A 23,850-nucleotide genomic window follows, 5' to 3' on the forward strand; every position below is an offset into this window, starting at 1 on the left:
CTAGTGCAAAATAAATTCAAGATCAAATAACATAGCTAAAATATGTTTGCCGCCAAAAGCACGCGTCAGTCAAGGTGTTCATTTTTAGGATATACTTTATATATTACGTTGAAATGCAGGTAAGCGCAATGCCCCGAACATGACCACGAACGTCTCTTCATTTAGAAAAAAGACGGGCACCGTTGAGGGCTTTATATAATATGGGATAAAACAGCGAATAGAAAATATAATTTATTGACAGGAAAAACAGAGAGGTTGACCTGAGCTAGTGTGCTCTAGTGTGCTACTCTGCATGGCGGAAGAGGGGAGTGAAAGTACTGGAATAGGTGAAGACGACAAGAGATGGAGTGAGTGCTTATATATATTGAACAGTGACCCTACTAGAGCCAAGGCTATATTATACATTATGGACGCGACTTACGCCGCGCATGAAGTAGATTTTTAGTTCTGATAACAGTTGCTGCGTTTTTATGTTAAAAGCAGAACTAGGAGAAGGTGGTTTTGGTACGGTGTACGATGCAGCCGACGGTAAGTTATTACGAAGCGCACTTGTTGCATGCTTGGTGCAGCTTGACTTTGGCTCTGCGCCTGTTAAATTTATTGGAAGCCGCTCAAAGGACACGTCTTAACAACAAATGGGGCATCTTTACACTATGCTATTTCTGGATACACTAAGGTACTCATTGACTGTACTGAGTGACACCAATAAAATTGCTGTCTGGGCTTTGCGTGGCGTGCATAGAAAGACTACACGCGAATTGCTTTTCGAAGGATGATTTACTTGTCGCGTCTCCTTTCATATTTACTAAAACTAAGCTCGCAAGGCCTCAGTCCTCCGTCAGGTCATCAGTAACAGCCTTGTTCAACGTCGACTCTGTCTATGTTGTAAGCGGAATAATGGTACCGTCGAACGAAAAAAGGTTGCGGACCACGGTATCTCAGAAAATTTTGAATTTCTGAGTAACTCGCATCAGTAGTTAGTAAAACTGTTTATCAGAATGTTGTTCGCATATACTAGTAGAGGCTGTAACAGCAAATCCCAGGCTGGCTTGTGTGGCTACGGATATATTCATCTCTTTCTGAGATCGCATGGTCCGTAATCTTTTTTGGTCAACAGTACATGCCTTTTTAGGGCTTTAAATTTAGAAAAATGCCACAGGAACCAAAAAATACCTCTTGTAACATTTTATTGAGCATTATATCAGTTTGAGTAGTGACATACGTGTATAGCATGTTTCTCGAACCAGTTGCTATTCTTAGACGCTTCAGGTTATGAGACAAATGGATCACGACATGTTTAATCAGCGACGCCCTGAAGATGCATGTTCACGCGTTTACCGATTGCCTTCCTTCAATCCACAAACGCTTCCTGCGCGGAATATCGCAAAGAATCAGGCCAGCCACAATGGATGGCATGGTATGTGGAATGTAAAGAAGGTTCTGTCGGAGAAATTTATGGAGCGACCAATGGTGTTGAGCACCTTTTTTCTTCTTTCTTATCATTATGTGCAGTACCATTACATGAGATGCTTGAATATGGCCTCGCCCCAACAAGAGGGAATACGTTACCCTACTCTCAATGAAGCTCGCCGACATTTTCTTTCCCGATGAAGACGGGCCATCACCCCTATCATAGCAGCCGCCCACTACGACATGCACCAAGACCCCGTTTGAAGTTACCATGCCTATCTCTAATGCTTAAGGCGATTCGATTTGCTGTTTATTTTCTTTTTAATAAAGGCGATACCATCTAAATCAAACTTAACTTATCTTTTACGGCATTCTTGCTATTCCCCGAGCCTTATTTCACCGATTGACATGTCTGCAGCATTGTTATCAAAGCTAATGAGATTACTTTTCGCACGTCAGGGGAGCTATAACGCAAAGCTGTTTCCATCTGTTTCCATTCCATTTCGAGCGCTAGCGCTCGACGATTCATCAAAACTTCGTTCGGCCACCCCCCACTTCACCTGCCCATCACACGAAGTCACAAATACCGCGACACCTCCAAACCGAATAAGACGTTTACACACTTGATTGTCCAAGATTCCGCCGCAACAAAAGAAAAATACTTATTTCCGGTTCAACGCTTTTTTCTTTTAATCATTAGCCCTCCGCAGTTCGTCAAGAAAATTCAGGCTGTGCCTACTTCATCTATCTGCCACGCACCTGACAAAACCCTGAAAACCCACCACAGCGAAATGACGTGCGTGAACTACAAGTGGAATAACGCACCGGACACAATAGCGTTTCTCTTTTTTTTTCTTTTTTTGTTGGCATAGGCGGACACTGCCCCGTTCCGAATGGAATAAAAGATGGCTGCCCGCCGATAGCTCTGACGCTGGCTGCTCGCAGCTGCCGGGGTGAATACATTTCTCTGCCTATAAGGAAATTCTTTGCGTAGCCCTGTAACGTTCCCGAACCGTTTAGGCACGTATATTACCTCGCTCTGACAACTCGACGATACATTTTAACTGCATCCTTAAGTTTCGGTTGCGGGGCGCTGAGAATTTCGACCAAGTATACCACAAGCTGAGCAAGGGGAAGCGTGCCAATCGTAAATGCCGTAGCCACCCTCCTCATCCAGTTATCTGCTTTCACTGCACCGATACGGACCCATCGAAATCCTCACCACTTTTACGCGAGCCCCACCTGTTGTGAGCCAATTAGATAACAAACACTGATCAAGGTAGGCAAAGCTATTTACTTTCAAGAGAGAGAGAATTTTTAATGGCAGAAAGGTGGAGAGGTCGGCCTAGGTAAAGTGCTATTTACTTTAAAGGCAGACAAAGGGGATCTATAAAAGGGGACAGAGTTCTATTGGGGCTGCTCAAACACTGATGCGGGTGACCGCACGATACTTGCGTCAGTGGTTACTTAATTTTGACGTCAGAAAATTGCAAAAAGAAGAGCATGGTGTAGTTCCACATTATATGACCCCAGGTGGCATCTTCTCGTTAGGGCACCGCTTAAACGAAATGTCGTTTATAGCTCTCGAATGGCACACACAAACTACTTTCACAGGAAGTGCACATTGGCTGCAACAATAGAGCGGTGTGAGCCTGCTGTTGTAAACGCGCGGAGTGATTTCTTTCGCTTTAGCCCTGGAAGCCCGAAATCATCGTCTTCCTCCCTTTTTGTCCCGTCGAGGGGAACGGCTGCAAAGTAAAAGTAAAGAGACGGCTATCGGTGTGTGGCCGATGGCCGTTGCTTCACGATCGAAGCACAATGGGATAATTGGTAGTCAGCGTCGGGCGGCTATCGCCGTGACGGCATACAAGGCGTACGTAAAAGCTGTATTCATCCCGCACTGCGCGCATTGTGATCGTTGTAGCAACGCGTTTCTGAGACCGTGACCATTGTAGGAACCATTTTCAGAGCGAGGGCTTACTTGAAAGTGTATGCGCGCCTAAAGTTTGGCATTGACTGATTTCGTTCACGCACCGCCTGCAATTACTAAGCTACTACGCTATCGGTTTTGTCAAAGGGTGCATGCAGGTAGGAGCGGAGAGTGGGGTGACACATCGTAGGTCTGTCACCCTTATACCTTAGCTTGCAGGTGCTGCCTGTTTATTACTATTTTATTGTGCCCATTGCGTCGGGCTATGCGGCTTTGCGCAGGATACGATTGGTGCGCGTACGTGACCCTCTCCCTTCTTGCGTTTTTTTTAGGTTCTTTTTAGGAGAGGAGCAAACATCTGTAGGTGAGGTGAACGTAAGCGGGTGTGTATATAGACGAGGCCCAATGCTTGAATATTGAATAGCCGGTGGACCACTCACACGATGATCCTTGTACCGGATTGGCGAGTGATGTGTCAACGGGCCGTACTGAAAACCACTCTGTGGTGATTATAGGCTGTAAATGTTGGGGGCTGGGCACCAAGGTGTCGAAAAGGTGACCAGGTTGCTCTGACCCAGCATTCTGGGCTCAACTTGCGGTGCTATGCACCGTAGGCTCTGCCGATATAGGATAACCCTATGTGTTCTAGTTCCACCTTGCGATCTTTATATGCCCTTTCTGTAAAAATTTGTAAATACCAAGCATCCTCAAACTTCATCAGTGCCTGCTTCCATCCATCCGAAACGTCCAGCCAATCTAACACCGCTATCCTCAGTGGCAGTACTTCTCACTTGCATGCGCACCATCCCTGGCGGCTTCTCTCGGACGCCTAAGTGGAAAAGTAACAACGTACCTTCGAGAGGGGGGAAGCAGCCCTTCCATCCTCACTATCGGTCACCCAGCCTTCAGGAACTGCGGCACTAATTAAGTGATGTTACTAGAAATATGCTTAAAAAAGTTGTGTCTTCCGCAGAGCTCATAGCTTCGGCAAGACCTTGAGCGCATAAGCCGCGAAATGCGCCTACCATCGTTGACTTTCTGCGAAGCCATCCGGCCTTCCCCGACTTCAATGTGGATTACACGGCGAATTTCTTGAGCGCTGCAATTTTGCGACGACACTACGGAAATTACGCATCATGCCGTGCAGACACAGCTTTATAGTACTGCAAAAAGACAATGCGGCATCCGGTGGAACAATCTAGCAGACGTTATGCCGACCAATTTGCCAACGATAGTTCCTGCTGCACTGCCCTGCTTTTCGGGAACTTCGTCAAGAAATAAAGCGCTTGCGCTTGAAGGAGAGTTTTCGTTACACTAGCGGAATTTTAGGCGCTTCAAGAAACTTTGCCTTCCCTGCACTTCCGCCTTCATTACGACTAACCCGGCATGACATCTATGGTGCCTGACGGGGAGTTTACCACCGTCAGTCTTTTTCATCGCAGAGGCCATATGTAATAACATTTCGTCCGGGAGGCAAGAATAGCACGTAATGTTTCTGAGTGTCTTTGTTTTAGTGTGCAATGAATGGCTCAGTCCATCGCAGGCATGCCGGGCAACCGTTTTCTTTTTCCAGAAAGTGAAATTTGGAAGCCCCCATTTTTACCGCCGTTAGTGGAAGAGAAGCTGCTACTAAGAGTAAATACAGTGTAGGTGGAGGACGCCCATTCGAGAGCACCCAATGGAAACGTGCACTTCAAATTTTTACAAAAATTTATCTTAAAAGGCAGTATAGTAGAGAAACAAGATTTGCAGGAACCTATAACATGGATCTAGAAGCTGGACGCCTTGGGCTCTTTGTCTCAGACTCACTGGAATTTCGTTTGTGATCCTGCAAGGTCCCACATGTCAAACAGCTTTTCTAAGCTCGTTTGTTATTTCTCTCGTTCCGCACAACGACGTTGATTGAAACTTTCGCGCGCTTATAAACCTGTCGCTCTTTCATTTCTTGCCTCTCTTCAGGAATCCTATTACACGGTCCTTCAATATATCACGATAATGGAGTAGGATTAGGTATTGCCCAAATGCAAGAAGGAAATAAAAGAAAGCGAGGGCATTGACGCCAAGGTTAGCAAACAGCTAAGTTCTTTTTCTTTGGAGTCCAAAAAGCTTTTATTATGCTTAGTGTCAGCGTTCCAGAAAATTTAGCCTTTAGCCTGAAGTCATCATCATCATCATCAGCCTGGTTACGCCCACTGCAGGGCAAAGGCCTCTCCCATACTTCTCCAACTACCCCGGTCATGTACTAATTGTGGCCATGTTGTCCCTGCAAACTTCTTAATGTCATCCGCTCACCTAACTTTCTGCCGCCCCCTGCTACGCTTACCTTCCCTTGGAATCTAGTCCGTAACCCTTAATGACCATCGGTTATCTTCCCTCCTCATTACATATCCTGCCCATGCCCATATCTTTTTCTTGATTTCAACTAAGATGTCATTAACCCGCGTTTGTTGCCTCACCCAATTTGCTCTTTTCTTATCCCTTAACGTTACACCCACCATTCTTCTTTCCATAGCTCGTTGCGTCGTCCTCAATTTAAGCAGAACCCTTTTCGTAAGCCTCCAGGTTTCCACCCCATACGTGAGTACTGGTAAGACACAGCTGTTATACACTTTTTTCTTGAGGGAAAGTGGCAACCTGCTGTTCATGATTTGAGAATGCCTGCCAAACGAACCCCAGCCCATTCTTATGCTTCTGGTTATTTCAGTCTCATGATAAGTAGATGTATTCCCTTACCACTTCCAGTGCCTCGCTACCTATCGTAAACTGCTGTTCTCTTCCGAGACTGTTAAACATTACTTTAGTTTTCTGTAGATTAATTTTCAGACCCACCCTTCTGCTTTGCTTCTCCAGGTCAGTGAGCATGCTTTGCAATTGGTCTCCTGAGTTACTAAGCAAGGCAATATCATCAGCGAATCGCAAGTTGCTAAGGCATTCTCCATCAACTTTTATCCCCAATAATTCCCACTCCAGGTCTCTGAATACCTCCTGTAAACACGCCGTGAATAGCACTGGAGAGATGGTATCTCCCTGTCTGACGCCTTTCATTATTGGGATTTTGTTGCTTTCTTTATGGAGGACTACGGTGGCTGTGGAGCCGTTATAGATATCTTTCAGTATTTTCACATATGGCTCATCTACACCCTGATTCCGTAATGCCTCCATGACTGCTGAGGTTCCGCCTGAATCAAACGCTTTTTCGTAATAAATGAAAGCTATATATAAGGGTTGTTTATATTCCGCACATTTCTCTATCACCTGATTGATAGTGTGAATATCGTCTACTGTTGAGTAGCCTTTACGAAATCCTGCCTGGTCCTTTGGTTGACAGAAGTCTAAGGTGTTCTTGATTCTATTTGCAATTACCTTAGTAAATACTTTGTAGGCAACGGGCAGGAAGCTGATCGGTCTATAATTTTTCAAGTTTTGGCGTCCCCTTTCTTATGGATTAGGATTACGTAAGCGTTCTTCCAAGATTGCGGTACGTTCGAGGTCATGAGGCATTGTGTATATAGGGTGGCCAGTCTTTCTAGCACAATGTTCCCACCATCCTTCAACAAATCTGCTGTTACCTGATCCTCCCCAGCTGCCTTCCCCCTTTGCATACCTCCCAAGGCGTTCTTTACTTCTTCCGACGTTACTTGTGGGATTTCACATTCCTCTAGACTATTTTCTCTCACATTATCGTCGTGGGTGCTACTGGTACTGTATAAATCTCTATAGAACTGCTCAGCCTCTTAAACTATCTCATCCATATTACTAACGATATTGCCAGCTTTATCTCTTAACGCATACATCTGATTATTGCCTATTCCTAGTTTCTTCTTCACTGCTTTTAGGCTTCCTCCGTTCCTGACACCATGTTCAATTCTATCCATATTATACTTCCTTATGTCAGCTGTCTTACGCTTGTTGAATAACTTAGAAAGTTCTGCCAGTTCTATTCTAGCTGTAGGGTTACAGGCTTTCATACATTGGTGTTTCTTGATCAGATCTTTCGTCTCCTGCGATAGCTTACTGGTATCCTGTCTAACGGAGTTACCACCGACTTTATTGCACACTCCATAATGATGCCCATAAGATTGTCGTCCATTGCTTCAACACTAAGGTCCTCTTCCTGAGTTAAAACTGAATACCTGTTGTGTAGCTTGATCCGGAATTCTTCTAGTTTCCCTCTTACTGCTAACTCATTGATTGGCTTCTTATGTACCAGTTTCTTCCATTCCCTCCTCAAGTCTAGGCTAATTCGAGTTCATACCATCCTATGGTCACTGCAGCACACCTTGCCGAGCACGTCCACATCTTGTATGATGCCAGGGTTAGCGCAGAGTATGAAGGCTATTTCATTTCTAGTCTCGCCATTTGGGCTCCTCCACGCCCACTTTCGGCTAACCCACTTGCGGAAGAAGGTATTCATTATCCGCATATTATTCTCTTCTGCAAATTCTACTGATAACTCTCCCCTGCTATTCCTAGAGCCTATGCCATATTCCCCCACCGACTTGTCTCCAGCCTGCTTCTTGCCCACCCTGGCATTGAAGTCGCCCCTCAGTATGGTGTATTTTGTTTTGACTTTACCCATCGCCGATTCCACGTCTTCATTCAAGCTTTCGACTTCCTGGTCATCATGACATAATGTAGGGGCGTGGACCTGTACTACCTTCAATTTGTATTCTTATTAAGTTTCACAACAAGACCTGCCACCCTCTCGTTAATGCTATAGAATTCCTGTATGTTACCAGCTATTTCCTTATTAATCAGGAATGCGACTCCTAGTTCTCGTCCCTCCGTTAAGCCCCGGTAGCACACTACGTGCCCGCTTTTTAGCACTGTATATTCTTCTTTTGTCCTCCTAACCTCACTGAGCACTATTATATCCCAATTACTACCCTCTAATTCATCCAATAACACTGCTAGACTCGCCTCACTAGATAACATTCTAACGTTAAATGTTGCCAGGTTCAGATTGCAATGGCGGCCTGTTCGGAGCCAGGGATTCTTAGCACCCTCTGCTGCGTCACAGATCTGACCGCCGCCGTGGTCAGTTGCTTCGTGGCTGCTGGGTACTGAGGGCCGGGGTTTGATTGTTGCATTTATATAGGAGGTTGTGGCCAAGTACTGCACCAGGGCGGCCAATCCTGCTCTGATGAGAGAGTGCGTTACCGGTTCTGGTCACCGGGATCAGGCCTCACTCCAGGCCTGTTTTGCTTTCAGTATATGCTTTCAAAAACAAATTTAAACAAAAAGAAACAAAATAGAAAATACAGAATTGATCATCAACGAAATGGCAGCCTATTTATGAAAATGGATTCTGAATATCTTTCAAAGATCTTTTCTTTATTTCGCTAAACTCCAGTAAAGAGGAGGAGGAGGAGGAGGAGGATGAGGAGGAGGAGGAGGAGGAGGAGGAGGAGGAGGAGGAGGAGGAGGAGGAGGAGGAGGAGGAGTTGGTGCTAGTAGTGATGGCGGTTGTTGAACATTTTTGGCATGGCAACATAAAAACATATTTCACAACATAAAATCATATTTCAGTTTATGGAATATCATTTCTTTCGTGATCTAACGTCCCCTGCCCCATATTCTGCAAGCTGCAATATCACTGCCTGTAACTGCTTGTATTACGAGAGGCATAGTTACGAAAAGATGGACATCGTAATGACTTTCCTATCACGTATCTGCGTTCCCACTTGCCTTATCCGCTAAGAGTCTAATTGACAGACCTGTACGCTGTACACATTTGTACTCATGTCATGGAAATTGTGGGCACCTTGTGCCTATAATTGTAAACTCACGCCACCATGCTGTGCAAATCGAGACGACGTCTTCCTCCAGTGTCCGCCGGCGCAATGCAGCATCATCAGTAACAATAGAAATTAATCAAATGATGGGGTTTTACGTGCCAAAACCACGATCTCATTATGCGACGCGCCTAGAGGGAGGCTCCAGAATTATTTGGACCACCTGGAGTTTTTTAACGCCCACCTAAATTTCAGCACGCGGTTGTTCTCGCATTTAAGCCCCAGCGAAATGTGGCCGCCGTGGCCGGGATTTGATCCCGTGACCTTGTGCTTAGTAGCCCAGCCCCATAGTCACTAAGCAACTGCGGCGGGTCATCAGTAACTCTAGCGCTTTGTATGCTATGCGCTCTTTCCATAGAAATGAGCAAGCATTCATTTTCGTCGACAGAGACGGATGCGGCCATGGCAACTTCCATACTATCGATGCATTCATTCGCTGTCTGCTTATAGGCAGCGGTCATACATAACAAAAAGCAATTTGTCTTGACTATGAGGCTGCAACATTCTGAGTTTGCCTGACTGTTTATTGAAAACCACTTCCCATTCCAATTGACCTACACACATCACTCGGAAAATACAGGCAGCTCGTTTAACATACCACTTGATATTTATTAGAAGCATTACACAAGTGCAACCACACAAATGTGTACGAAGTATTCACTTAGACTAATATTATATATGTTCATGCACCGCATCCATACACGCATACATATCCGTTGATTCATTTTGAAATTAAATTTTGCGCATGAAATCTCCATAGAAAGAAGCAAAAAAAGCTATATTTTGCTTGATTTGACTTAACACAGCCCAATAGCGGAAAAGCTTTTTGAAGGCTGATTCCTATTTGGTAAATGCGGCGACATCCCGACAGCACAATAGAATTCACCGCTGTTTAGGGACACTTAATTGTGCGTAGTGTATCTTTCCTCGCAGCTTCAACTGCCAGCTATAGATTTTGTTGTTTTGAGGTATTTTACTTTGTATGCGGTGATGAAAATCAGTTTCACCAATGCTTGGCTATGCTCACACCATAATGTTTGCTCACACATGCTCACACCAGAATGTTTGTGTGCTTGGAGTATGCGTCTGTGTGTTATACGGGAAAATAAGTAGCCTCAATGTTTTCACTGCGCCTTGAAAAAGCTGATTTTATTCATGGCAGATAAACAACAGCGCACTGAAAACCAAGGTTAAGGAAGACGTGGGCATAACACAAGCGCTGACTTTATTGCAGCCTAAGTGCCTATATCTCTACAGTTCAACGGGCCCTCAAACACTTTTCAAGTCACCGCTTTCAGGTCGCGAGTGGCCTAGGTTGGCGGTTGGCGTGATAAATACAACAAGAATGATAGCGACCGGGCTGCGCCCTCCGATGTCATTCAGCCGAAAAATTTCAAACAAAAAAAATCTCTGGGGCCGCAAAATTAATATGGGGACGAATTACCAGCGAAGCTGTTTAGGCTGCATGCATGGGCTGCATACATTATGAAATCATACTTGTTTTTTCTTACGGTACCACACTACGCCGACACAAACGCCGCCGCGGTCGCCGCACCTCCCATGCACTTGCCGCAACCGCTGCCGCAGCTGCACCGGTACCTTCGACGCGAGTGACGTTATAGCCACAGAAGCCCCAGGCGACGTGCACAGGGGCCATCGCGGCACTCTTTCCCCCTCTCCCGCTACCCGTCCCCATTGCTGCAGCGCCGTCGCCACTCTTTCTCCTCTCCCGTACCTGTCTACATTCCTGACCACGCGCTGTGTCCCCGATACGCACGTAAGCCGCCCTGAGAACGCATGCGGGGGATGCATACGGGGCTAGATTGGATCGGATTGGAAAAACTTTAATAGAAGTCCTGCAGGACGCACGTCAGCGCGCAGTGGGCGTCTCCCACGCAGGGACCGACAGGGAGTACCTGGCGGCCGCTGCGCGAGCCTGCTGGACGGCCCATTGCTGATCTGGTAGGAGCGGGCTTCGTATCGTCTTCTCCCACTTGTCGGAGGTAGAGTCGGGCGGAGCGTTTCTGCACTCCCAGAGCACGTGTGCGAGTGTCGCCGTGACCCCGCACGAGGGGCACGCATCGTCTGGGTAGACGTCCGGGTAGATGATGTGTAAGGTGGCGGGGTTCGGATAGGTATCTGTCTGTAATAAGCGTAGCGTTAGTGCCTGAGGCCTGTTTAGTTTGGGGTGCGGGGGCGGAAAGAGACGTCGTCCCAAGTCAAAGTGTTTGGTTATTTCATTGTAGGTTACTGGGGCGTCCCTGTTCGCCTCCAACTCATCGAGACGTGGTTGTCCGGGGGTGACGGCGCGGTCGGTAAGCGCGCGCGCAGCGACGTGGGCTGTCTCGTTGAGGTTGGGCGTGGGCGCCCGGGATCCGACCCAGGTGGGCGGGAAACCAGACGATGGTGTGGTGTTTGAGGGTGCTTGGATCAGCGCTGCGGAGAATGCGTAACGCCTTGACGGAGACGACTCCTCTCTCGAACGCTTTGATGGCCGGTCTCGAGTCGCTGAATATTGTCGTTCGCTTATCGTCGAGCATTGCCAGGGCTATGGCCACTTGCTCCGCCACCTCGGGATCACGTGTGCGTACTGTTGCGGCGTTTAAAGTCCGTTGCGAGGACGAGACGGCTACCGCGGCGAAGGCTCGGTTGCATCGGTAGGCGGCGGCGTCCACGAAAGCGACGTCGTCCGCTTTCTCGTTGATTCGTTTGAGGAACGCGGTGGCCCGGGCTAGGCGCCTGCCTCGATTGTGTTCCGGAATGGGTGCGATTGTGATCAGGTCGCGGAGCTCGCGGGGAACCGGCGTCCTGGGGGTTCGGTGGAAAGTACCCCAGCTCGCGCAAGTTGTGACGGCCAGTCTTCGTCATCGTCAGACGTATCATCTGCGCTCTCTCCTGAGCCTCAGTGATCTCTTCGAGGGTATTGTGCACCCCGAGCTCGAGGAGTCGAAACGTCGGCGTCGTGATCGGGAGCCCAAGGGCCCGCTTCACTGCCTTTCGTATGAGTGCATTGAGCTTGTCACGCTCCGATTGTTTCCACTTATGCATTGCTGCGACGTAGGTGAAGTGGCATAGGACGAACGCGTGTACGAGACGCAGCAGATTGTCTTCTTTGAGGCCGTGGTGACGGTTGGCCACCCTGCGTACAAGTCGTATTGCGTTGTCCGTCTTTGTCGTCAGCTTGTGGACCGTTTGGATGTTTGATCCGCCCGCCTCGATAATCATTCCCAGTACTCGGATGGAATCGACCCTGGGGATTGGGCGACCGTCTCTGGTGCGGACAGTGATGTTGCGCTCGGTCGGTGGTTTCCATCCCTTAGGCCTTTTGCCTTGTCGTTTTGGGCTGTACAACAACAGCTCCGATTTGGCGGAGGAGCACTTGAGGCCCGTCTGGTCGAGGTAGGATTCGGCAGTTTCGATTGCCTCCTGCAGAGCGGATTCGATGAAGCCGTCCGACCCCGCGGAGCACCAGATGGTGATGTCGTCCGCGTATACCGTATGGTTGAGGCCTTGTATCTTCGACAGGCGTTCGGAGAGCCCAATCATCACCAGGTTGAACAGCGTCGGCGAAAGGACGGAGCCCTGGGGGGTGCCACGCTGTCCGAGCTCGACTTCTTCCGACGTGAGGTCTCCGGCACGGAGCACGGCCTTGCGACGGGTTAGGAAGGAGCGGACGAACTCGTAGAACCGGTGCCCGAGCCCTGAGGCCGTGATCGCCTTTAGTATTGCCGAGTGCTGGATGTTATCGAAAGCCTTCTCCAGGTAAAGGCCGAGTATGGCGCGGGTGCCTCAAGTAGCCCCGGCGTCTATGATCTGGTGTTTCAGGAGAAGCATCGTATCCTGAGTAGAGAGCCCGGGTCGGAAGCCGATCATGTGGTGTGTGTAACAGTCCTGGTCTTCGAGATACCGGCCGACTCTGTTGAGTACGACATGCTCGGCCACCTTACCCACGCACGACGTGAGCGAGATGGGGCGAAGGTTATCGAGGCCAGGCGCCTTGCCCGGTTTCGGAATGAGGATCGTCTGGGCGAGTTTCCAGGCATCAGGTAACTCGCCCCGCCTCCACACGTCATTGATGGCGCCCGTGAGGTACACGACCGAGGGGTCGTCTAAGTTCCGCAGGAGCTTGTTGGTTATGCCATCGGGGCTAGAGTCACGCAGCCTTATTGTAATACAAGAAAGAAATGCATGCCCTGAACTCAAATCTTGCGTATTCTTCTTTTGTCCATCTCTCTCGCACGCTGACCTAACCCCTCGCTGCCAATGGCAGAAGCCCGAAGCACCTACGTAGCGGAAGCTCGCACTTCATGGTTGCCTACATCTTTCTATATTCACGGATTCCGGCTGCTCCGATGTGCTCATGAGTCATGACGCTTGACGAGCAACCTGGGACTGCGCAACGCCTCTTGTCTTCAGTTCAGCTTTAGGTCCGCGCAGCACCCCGAACAACAAAAAAAGGATGTGTCAAGAACGACGGACGCCCAAGGTGACAAACCTGCATTACGAGAACAACGTGCGAAACGAGGCAGCGAGCCGACAAGGCTGATCACGAGCGTACAACATCGATAAGAGTAGCTTTTGTGCTCAGAGGCCAGAGGTACGCCGCCATACCAGAGGCGAAAGGACCGCCAGCACCACAACCGTGTTTAGTGGTTGCAGTGTTTCTTTCTTTCTTTTTTTTCTTTTTTACGGCGGTATCTATCTGCGTCAATATAAAGATTGCCCCAAACGAAAAGTAAAACCAATCCGTAATTAATTACCTTTTTGTTGTGTAGCAGTAGTTACCTACAACTTAGTTTTTAACCAATCGCGATTGTGCCATCAATGATGGTTCTGGTGAGCGCCATTGGATGATGGTGCAATCGGCAGCGATTCTGTGATTTGCTTGCATTATTAAATTATTAAATATTTTGATATCACTACTTTGACCTACGCTAGAGGCATCCCCAACCCTTAGTCTGCACAGCGTGCAACAGAAAGTTGGCGGTTTCAAAAGTCTTCGAGGGTCTCTTTAATAATGAAAAATAAACCCGCGAGCATGTCTTGCGGTTTCTGAGATATTTCTGACCAAATGTCCCCTCGCTGACGTTCATAGGCTGGTCTCCCTTACGAGCTTCTGGATATTATTCATATATTTCTGTTCTTGTTCAACTCCTCTTGAGTACACACTGTAACCGTCTCAACGTCATTATTCCAGAAAGACATTTATACTTTCTCACGCACACTGCAAGTTCTTTTTATTTTACGTTATTGATTATCTGATACTTCCTATGATGACTTCATGACTTCTCTTTCATTTTTAAACGACTATTCTTGTTTTTCTTTACTTGTAGTAAGACATTAACGAGTAATTCCCAGCAATGTTACTCTGAATGCAGCTGTACTGAAAGACTAAGCTTATGCTGCCTCCGTGATCCTGTCTTGCTTTTTTTTGTTTCTTTTCTCTACCGTGCTTTTGTTCTAAAAAGAACTGAGTCAAGGGCTAATTAAGACGCGTAATCTCCCATGTCACTTCGGTTTATTGCAACTCATTGTAGTGTCGACAAGAAGAGATGAAGCTATGGGCAACCTTAGTATATACCGGCTGTGTCAGCTGCATTTATAACTAGCGAATGAATGTTCGACCCCTGTCACAAACATTGTTTTATGAGCCTTTCAGCTCAATGACACCTAGGCATTGTGTGGACTCGATTATAAAGCGAAGATTTTGATGCCAAGCTTCACCCCCTTCGCGGTGTCGCGTCATTTAGTTACTCCGCAGGTACCTTCCTTGGTATGTAACAACAAACTCGCTTATAAGCATAGAATTCACCCACAACATACTGCACGAGAGCACTCCTGTGTTCTGCATAAGAAAATACTGCATCACAACATAACACTTGTACACCCGTGAGCAAAAGTATACGGACCACAGTGTTTCCGAAAAAGACTAAATTTCTATGTGATTAACATGCATACACTGAAATTGACGAGTACATTGGAAAGTTCGCAATGCCAAGACTAGACTGCAGTCCTCAATTTCCAGTTGCATTCACAGGCAGAGGAAAAAAATCGGCTTTATCGCGCGATTTCTGGTCCGTATACTTTTGCTCACGGGTGTACAAATAATGAAAGCGCATAGGCATATTCAAGTAAAACTCTTGCTTGGGCTAGTTGGTTCATGCTTGAAGTAGGTAAAGGCAAGGCGCAGAAGACCAGGACTTAGGAAGAAGAACACAAACGACAAGACGGGCGCCACTCAGTGAGTGGCGCCCGTCTTGTCGTTTGTGTTCTTCTTCCTAAGTCCTGGTCTTCTGCGCCTTGCCTTTACCTACTTCAGGCATATTCAAAGCGCACAGATATCTTCGTGAAATAGCGCATCGTATTGAACGGCTTCTATGATTTCTTGGCGTTCTTTATACTTGTGCTATCTTATTCTGAGCCAATACATATGTACAAGATGGGTATGTGTAATTCTTCATCAATTCCCCATAATGGGTAGGGGCCACTGTGGCATAAGTAATATGGAAGCCTCTGTGCATACTTCTGTCATTGTCATTCTTCCCTCGATAAGTATCAAACATTGCCTTCATCCTCGTTTCATTGCTGCATCGACATCTTACAGTGTACTTCCCTTGAATCATTGTTTGCGTTTCTACAGAACTTAGGGAATGCGTAGTCCGTAAGCACAAATATCGCATTATAGTAAAGCCGCGATTCGTGTCACGCATGATCATAAGCATTGTAACGTAATACTCGTTCAGGGCATTTGTACGGGTCGCATTTAGTTGTACAGCATTCAATTGATTACGCCAAGAAAGCTTCATTTCACGTACGCTTCATCGTGGCCGTCGAACGTGCAATACACTTTCTAACTTTCCCTCCTACTTTTTTTTTTCTTACAGATTTCTAGTTGTATTGATTTGCCTCATCTTCAGCGTCCTGTCCACCATCGACCAATACAGCGATTTCGCCATGTCATCTTTGTACTACATGGTAATGTACACCTTAATTACTTTTTTACATTCAATATTTCACAATTACAATTACAATAGCAGCTACCGATCCTTAGAGGCAAATATGCTGCAGCTACACGAGAAGGTGGTTGGACAGTGTGCAGAATTTCAGTTGAGTACGTGGTGTTTCAGAGAAAGGCCAGCAATCTTGAGGGCAGTTGCAATGCAGATAAATAGGTTAACGGTAGGTCGAAGGACCATATGGGCGCACCCAGAAATATTGGGTTTGCAGATATCACGGAAACCTTTTATTTAAGAAATTTTTTTTCGTTAGCACTCGAGTTTCTCACTTTAGCGATCATGTTGCATGACCAAAATGAATCTGATGAGCGTGAAAATTTCAACACACAATATAAGTCCTCCGGCTGGCATAAATATGAAAATATTTGTCAGCAATAGCCTGCACACAGCACATTGACATTACGCTTCGTCTCTTCGCGTACTCAATAATAAAGGCTTGTTTAGGAGAGCAATTCGTGAGTTGGAAATGCATATTCCCGTTCACGTGCAGACACGTATACTAATGATGATGGTGGCTACGGGATGCAGCTAAGTTGACATCCTACGAGCGCTCAAAGTGAGGCACGATATCATCCCTGTTATGACGCCATGCAGCGCTATATCATTGTTAGTGCTGGATCATTTGGGCATTACCGCATTACCACCCATATTTTAATATTCACACTGTGGCATCGTAACCTGTTCTTTCAGCCATGTAGCGATCATGCCCAGCAGCATGTGTCCACGTGCTTGTTGAGTAATCAAGCAAGAAATGTGACGCAGCCCAGCAGTTCTGGTCAGAAAGGTTACTCCTAACCTAGGTTTTCTACGGTGATTCGCACTTTAGGTCCTAATCTAACCTAACCTAACCGAACCTATCGTCATTCACGCTAAGCTTTAAGGTAAACATACCAAGAACAGTAAAAATTGGGCCTCAGAAACTGCAAATAAGACAATTCCTTATAAATGTAAAGCTCAAAACACAGAAAAGAGAGATTAAGTCAATCACCAACATTTGAGACGTCGCTGTGACCACGTACCTAACATCGCTCATTTTGGGTGTTTTTTTTTTCGATATTCTTTCAGGAGATTTTTCTCGTAGTCTTTTTTGGAATGGAGTACTGCGTCCGGCTTTGGGCTGCCGGATGTCGGAGCAAGTATCTAGGATTCTGGGGCCGGTTGCGGTTTGCTCGAAAGCCCATTTCTATCATAGGTAAGCAGAATACGATGTCGTTTATGGCTTTGAGCAGTGTCAGTACACAGTTGTGCTGGGTGGAACGTCCGAGTCCCAACTGTTTAATGCGAAAGTCGTGTTCCATGTGGCGTTGCGCAATGAAGTACTGCTCTATTTGCTCTCTCAACTTTACGGTAACGTAATATTTTTTTTCTTGAGAGGCATAAGTAAGGACATGTCGGCACCAACACATGGTGTTATTTTTTTCTTGCGTAAGTAACATGGAAATGCATCACAAGTTACACAACATCGCAATGGTAAAAAAATGGACAATGTAAAATGCGTTTGCAATGAGTCCTCAAAACTCGAGCTGTCACCACAGAGAAATACGACTTAAAATTTCATAAACACTCAGATACAGTGCAGATGCACAAAATATCACAATAGAGAAAGCTGCACGCATTGTCACGCGTATTCATGCCACGTCATTTTCACGAGGAAAAGTAATCTTGCACTCAGTATGTTACTATTTATCCAGAATATGAGTGACCTTTAAAACCTGCTCAGAAGAAGCAAGTGCTCGTTCCTTAAGAATAACTATTTGCCAGAGTCCAAACAGCTTCTTTAGGCACGTTGGCCACGAAGCCTCATCATTTGCGACACCGTATGGCTTGCTTTATTCAATAACGAACATTCTTTATTCACTTTTTAACCATCCCTAAAGTAGTAAGTGACAATCTGCGTTATACAGTCGCATTTTCTTGTCGTTTTCTTGCGCTTTTTAATATTGCGCTTTGACTACGTCTATGTTCTATGGGTGGAGCTCTATGGCGTTATGCCTATGGCTATCTTCGAAAATTCACTTTGCCATGTCACATTATAGTGCAGCTATCTAAATATCTTTCGTATTGTCGCACTGAACTTTAAGTGGTTTAGGCTTTAAGCACGTGGTTTAAGCTTTGATTTGTGAGTTTGTCATCACAAGTACGAATTTATTTTTCAACCGAATGAAATTTGACCCATGGCTTCTTTCTGTTTCTTTTTTTTTTGGCATGATAACCTTGCGCACCTCCAGAACTCTTCCATTTCTTATAAGTTCCATGAGGCTATTTTCTCATATCAAGTTCACCTACTCTATTATTTAGTAAAAAGTTCAGCAGGAAACAGCGCTTCGCTGCGACTAGCTAAGTTGCTATCCCACCTGTAATACTGAACTCACTGCATAAAGTAGAATACTTTTTTAAAACATTACGCAAGTTCGAAGTGAAGGATGATACAGGTGAGCCTTGAGAACATGACACGTACCCACAATGGGGAATAAGCCAGGAATCGGGAGGGTGTACGCGCAGATAATAACCGCTTTAACTAATGAAGAATCGGTAAAGGTTAAACTGTAAAGAAAATAATAGTGCCTATAATGAGCAGAAGAATGAATGATTACATCTACAAGAAACGACAAGAAGGTTGATTGAACATTGTTATTAAAACCTGAAATCAGCATCGTAAACTGACTGATGATTGGATGAAAACACACACAACCCCAAACTGATCCCTATGTAGAAAACCTAGTATCGAGTCCCCAAAAGGCAGCAAAACCAAGCATTTAAATTGGCTTCAAGTTCACGAAGACGACCTTATTATTTTCATTTCCAATAAACCGGCAACAGAATAATATAGGTCGTGTATTTTCTTGCTGTCCTATTCTTTTCAGATCTCATCGTCGTTGTCGCTTCTGTTGTGGTCCTAGTGGCCGGGTCGAACGGCCAGGTGTTTGCTACCTCAGCCATCAGGTAAGGAATTCGACAAATATGGCGAGTGCGTTTACTGTTAGCAGATATACGATGGTTAGTCAATTTTTCTTTTGCTATGAAAACCAAGATATGTGCCTAGGCACAATGATATCTCGAGTGAAGACGAAACGGGAGTTGGTTCACGCGTGGATAAATACAACTTTAAACCATGCAAGAGAAAAACGTAATGTATCAGTTTGGTCAGCTAAAATTCAATATGTTAAGTAGTACTAAAAGACAATAGTTTAAATCTTACAGAAGAAATTGATAATGGGTAAGTTAGAGTGTGAGCACAGATAAGAATAGAATTAAAGTTAGTGCTTACTAGGAATTTAAATACATGAATAAATAATCGGGGCTGCGCTAACCTTACGGAGTGATCTATTGGTTTTGAAGGAATGAAATTCCCTTTTCCTTGCGACGTAAATACAGAACACCCACGTCTGGGGCCGGCACCATCTTACAGATGAGTAGTGATGTGTATCATATTGCATTTGTTTTTCGCACATACTGGCACTGCATATCCACACACATTTCTACAAATTCCAGTCACGTTGGATCCGCACATATTGAATATTCTGCAGATAAGCGGTCAAATATTGTAATACGACACAAATACAAAAATATATAATTGCTCGATTTGGCAAGAAGTCTTACCGTAAAATATATTGGTTGTGAAAATGTTTTTAACTGTCAATGTCTGTGATAATTAAACCTTCTGTTCTCTCCAGCTGTACTTGGTTTGAAAATTTTGACCTCCGTTGCACACCAGATTAAAACAATCTTAAAATTAAAACAAGAAAGATGTAAAAATAATCTCATCTGGTTCCATCTTATTCGTAAGAGTTGACAGATTGCTAGATTTAAAAAATACAATTGAACACGATTATCTGTGACCCACAATTGCAAATATTTACGCCATTTCACGTTCAATGAATGCAGCTGAGAGACTAGGTGTAACCTTGATTTGGCAATGGAAAGATAGTCCAAATACTGCTCCAGCTACTCTTCTGGGAGGTTGGAGCTGTCGGCTGCTAAAATTGTGAAATTGCGGGAAATATTTTGTGTTCTTCTTGAAAAAGCTTGCTTTCCGTCTCATCTTCAAGTTTTTTTACAGAGGCACATGCGAAGTAAAGTAATTCTAGCTTTAAGAACCAGCTACACCAAAATCTTTGACCGCGTAAAAACTGCAGCTTAGGATAGCGTAGACATAGTGCAGCTTCGTGTCAAATTTGACGCTTAAGATACAAATGAAAGCGTCACAAAAAGCTTCCCAGAACAGCCATTTTTTTATACCAACGCTGAAAAAGAAGACACCGCCATTACAGCTCGCCGTAGATGACTCATGAACTGAACTCGTGATTAACCGGCATGGCCTCCGAGATAAAGTGGAGACTGCGGCTGCGCGCGGTGCGCTGAGAAATCTCGGAGGCGGTATACTGGGGCTTACGTCATAGCCACAACCAACCGGTGCATGCGTCTTCTTATAAGAAAGAGAGAGAAAGAAATAGAAATCAGGAAAGGCAGGGTGGTTAACCAGACGCACGTCCGGTTTTCTGCCCTGTACTGGGGGAAGGGGGTGAAGAAGAGAGAGAGATGAAGAGATAGCACAGTTTCGCCCACAGTGCAAGGTTCGCACCGAGTCTACACGCGGTTCTCAAGACCTGTCGACTTGAGGTATTTCAAGAATGGTTGCGAGGCCTTCGGTGCCATCGACGCGAACGGCCAGGGTTCAAGATCTTCATTACGAAAAATGGTCTAGACTTCAGCTGCTTCAGTGCTGTCCGGAGAACTTAGCGCTCGACGTCGTATTGGGGACAGATACATAGGATGTGTTCAATCGTTGCTATGGTCCCGCAAGAGTCGCACATGGGCGTATCCCCCATTCCAATGCGCAACGAGTAGGCCTTCGTAAATGCCACCCCGAGCCAGAGCCGGCACAATACTGTCACCTCATAGCGGGGAATTTTTTATGGGTCTTCTACTTGGATGCTGTATAAACGATGCTAACACGAAAACAATACAATTCTCATCCCGGTGGCTTTGCGGGGATTGCTTTAGTGTTAAATAATAGTCGTTTATAACATGTTCGGCCAAAGTAAAATTGTGTTGCAGTTGTCCTTTAAGACGCCCACTCTGAGGACTTAATTTAAACACATTTCACTGGGAAAAAAAAACGACGTTACCATGTCGCAGGCGCATGGCGTTTTCCTACAATAGATACCCCCGAATAGAATAATTGCCAAAAGAAGGAGCGCGGGGCAGGGAAACGAACCAAGTCTCTTTGCTGATGGCGCTACTTTACGGACATCGTACCTCTCCTGTTGTCCACAGGGGAATCCGTTTTCTCCAGATCCTGCGCATGCTTCACGTCGACCGGCAGGGAGGCACCTGGAGGCTGCTCGGGTCCGTAGTATTTGTACATAGGCAGGTGAGTTTGCAACTGCTCGTGACCAAAACCTGAACCAAAGTGCGCACCTGCTATTTTTTTTCTCGTCTGCACGCATTCGAGTGCCGCGCTTTTGTTGTTACCTTACGCACTGCAACCATAAATGTCCATAGCAGGCGCGGGTACAATAGATAATTTACAAAGAATTCCACACGCAAAAAGCATCTGCAAGAATACCACAAAGCCCTATATGTTGGAACATGACGTAGCAGCACCGACAGCAGAAGTAGATACATTAGGAGGAAAAGAGTGCTCAGCAGCAGGTAAGGAATTTAAAGGGTCGATTGTTCTCGTACAAAAGCTGTAATCACATGTAACGTGGGTGGAAAGGTTCCAGGTTATGCTCGTGGTCGATCATGGGGAAACTGTTCGTAACAAGTGCGCACAGCTTAATAATCACTCAAGTAACCGAACACAAATGTTCATGGGAATAAGCTGCACGCTGCAATTTTACAGTCCAATAACTTCTCCAGTGGCTCCACGGATTGCCAAACGTCCAAAGTGGAGAGTTGGCAAGTGGCGCAGCGGTCCGTGACAAGCCAAGATTTCCCTATTCTCGTGGCATACGCACATTTAGGACCATCCAACATATTGAGCAGCCCTTCTAAGCCCCGAAAAAACTCCTCTGTGCAGACGACCGAGCAGTGTTTTGGAAGGGCTAGTTGGATACTCGGGTCTGCTGTTGGGTCATCTGGTTTTACAAATGTTTGATGATTATAGGAGCGGGAGAATCGTATAGATCTAGCAAAACATAGCGCTTGCTGTTAACGCATATGTATCGTTGGATTATCGAGAATTTATGAAGTGTAACCACCAAGTGAAAGAAAGACGCCCTCCTATCGCTTTGAAATGGCGCCTTATGTATTCCGGAAAAATAAACTATACCCACGAGCTGACATAAGCGCTGTGCCTTGTCTGATCTGCTCGGTTGTCTCGCCATTTCTCTGTCCGATTACGCTTTACATATCTTGTGGAATCAACTAACTACAAAGATGAGTTGATACTCAGAGCTCTGTATTGTCTTGACAATTTGTTTGTCCAGTTTCGGCACTGAAAAATTAGCACTGTGTATGTTGGCCCTTCACTCAATCAGACATCGTTATTGTCGATGTCTGATAAATCAGCTCTTTATAGCAAAACGTATTGGGTTAAAGCTTGTGTTGTACGATGCGATCTCATTCCTACGCAGGAGCTCATCACAACGCTGTACATTGGTTTCCTGGGCCTGATCTTCTCATCCTACTTCATGTACTTGGCCGAGAAAGACGCCATGGGCATCGAGGGAAAGTCCGATTTCACAAGTTACGCCGACGCCCTCTGGTGGGGAGTGGTGAGTGTTTCCCGAATGGTGTGTGTTCAGGGTACAACGAGAACAGCTATGTCCACCGATTTCGAGATGGCTATGGGCAAATGAGCTGCACGGCTGACGAAAACACTGACAGTAGCTTGCTCGAAGCATAATTAAGACTGTCCATGCCAAGGAAAACGGCATATTTCGTGAGCCAATACAGTGATTATAAGCTTAGGCAGCTCCTCCATGCCTGCAAGGTATGTACAGTCTTTATGTACAGGTCCAGTTCAACAGTTAACTTGATCACCCAGAACAGTGTACACACATTTTCTCGAACCGAGCTGTAAGCAGTTTTCGTGTCATATCTTGTTTATTTGTGATACTGTCACTTGTATGCATTTAGGTTAGTCATTCCAATAAATCTGACAGTTGAGTCAGGGCATGTCCTGTGGCTGTCTTCTGCTGAACTTTGTTTAGTTAGAGCACAGCCCTAACTTCTAGACGAATTCTTGCCAACATGATCAACCTTCTATCTTAAGGTAAATACACTTAGATGTGTAGCTGCGTGTCAGCGTGCTACTGTACTTGAGCGCGGCACTTGTTTATCTCATTGAAGGGCGTCCGACACTCAATACCGAAAGTAATAAAACAAAAATATTGAACGCGAGCAACATTTTAAGGAAAGTTTACGACGTGGTTGTTTGCCATGATGTATTTTTGACTTCATTCTTTTGCAAGCAACAATACCAGAACATATGCTTATTCGTCCAGACGACTGTGCAGAGAATCTGCCTCGGAGAATGAAAACCCGAACCCCGAACCCCCTCTACGATAAGACACCGAATAATAAATTGCCACAAACGTCAGCACGAAGTTGTTTTTGAAGGTGGTGAGTGGCGGGGGGGGGGGGGGGGGGGGGTGCATGACGACAGCTTTACGTGCCAAACGCACAGCGCACAGAATTAGAAACACTTTGTCACGCCACCTTCTTTGGCGGTGCCTAGAATTCCGATCCA

General features: G+C 45.8%; 1 protein-coding gene across 1 annotated transcript in view; it reads left to right on the forward strand.

Annotated features, from left to right (window-relative positions):
* Positions 1 to 23,850, forward strand: part of LOC126543431 (potassium voltage-gated channel subfamily KQT member 1-like) — a 167,078-nt gene that overhangs the window by 116,066 nt on the left and 27,162 nt on the right. Inside the window, exons 4-8 of the mRNA XM_055077972.2 lie at positions 16,020 to 16,110; positions 17,217 to 17,343; positions 19,016 to 19,094; positions 21,429 to 21,525; positions 22,733 to 22,873. Coding sequence (XP_054933947.2) covers positions 16,020 to 16,110; positions 17,217 to 17,343; positions 19,016 to 19,094; positions 21,429 to 21,525; positions 22,733 to 22,873 — 535 coding nt within the window. The remainder of the gene's footprint in view (positions 1 to 16,019; positions 16,111 to 17,216; positions 17,344 to 19,015; positions 19,095 to 21,428; positions 21,526 to 22,732; positions 22,874 to 23,850) is intronic.

Source organism: Dermacentor andersoni, chromosome 10, assembly GCF_023375885.2.
Source record: "Dermacentor andersoni chromosome 10, qqDerAnde1_hic_scaffold, whole genome shotgun sequence".
In the NCBI taxonomy this organism is placed as follows: domain Eukaryota; kingdom Metazoa; phylum Arthropoda; class Arachnida; order Ixodida; family Ixodidae; genus Dermacentor; species Dermacentor andersoni.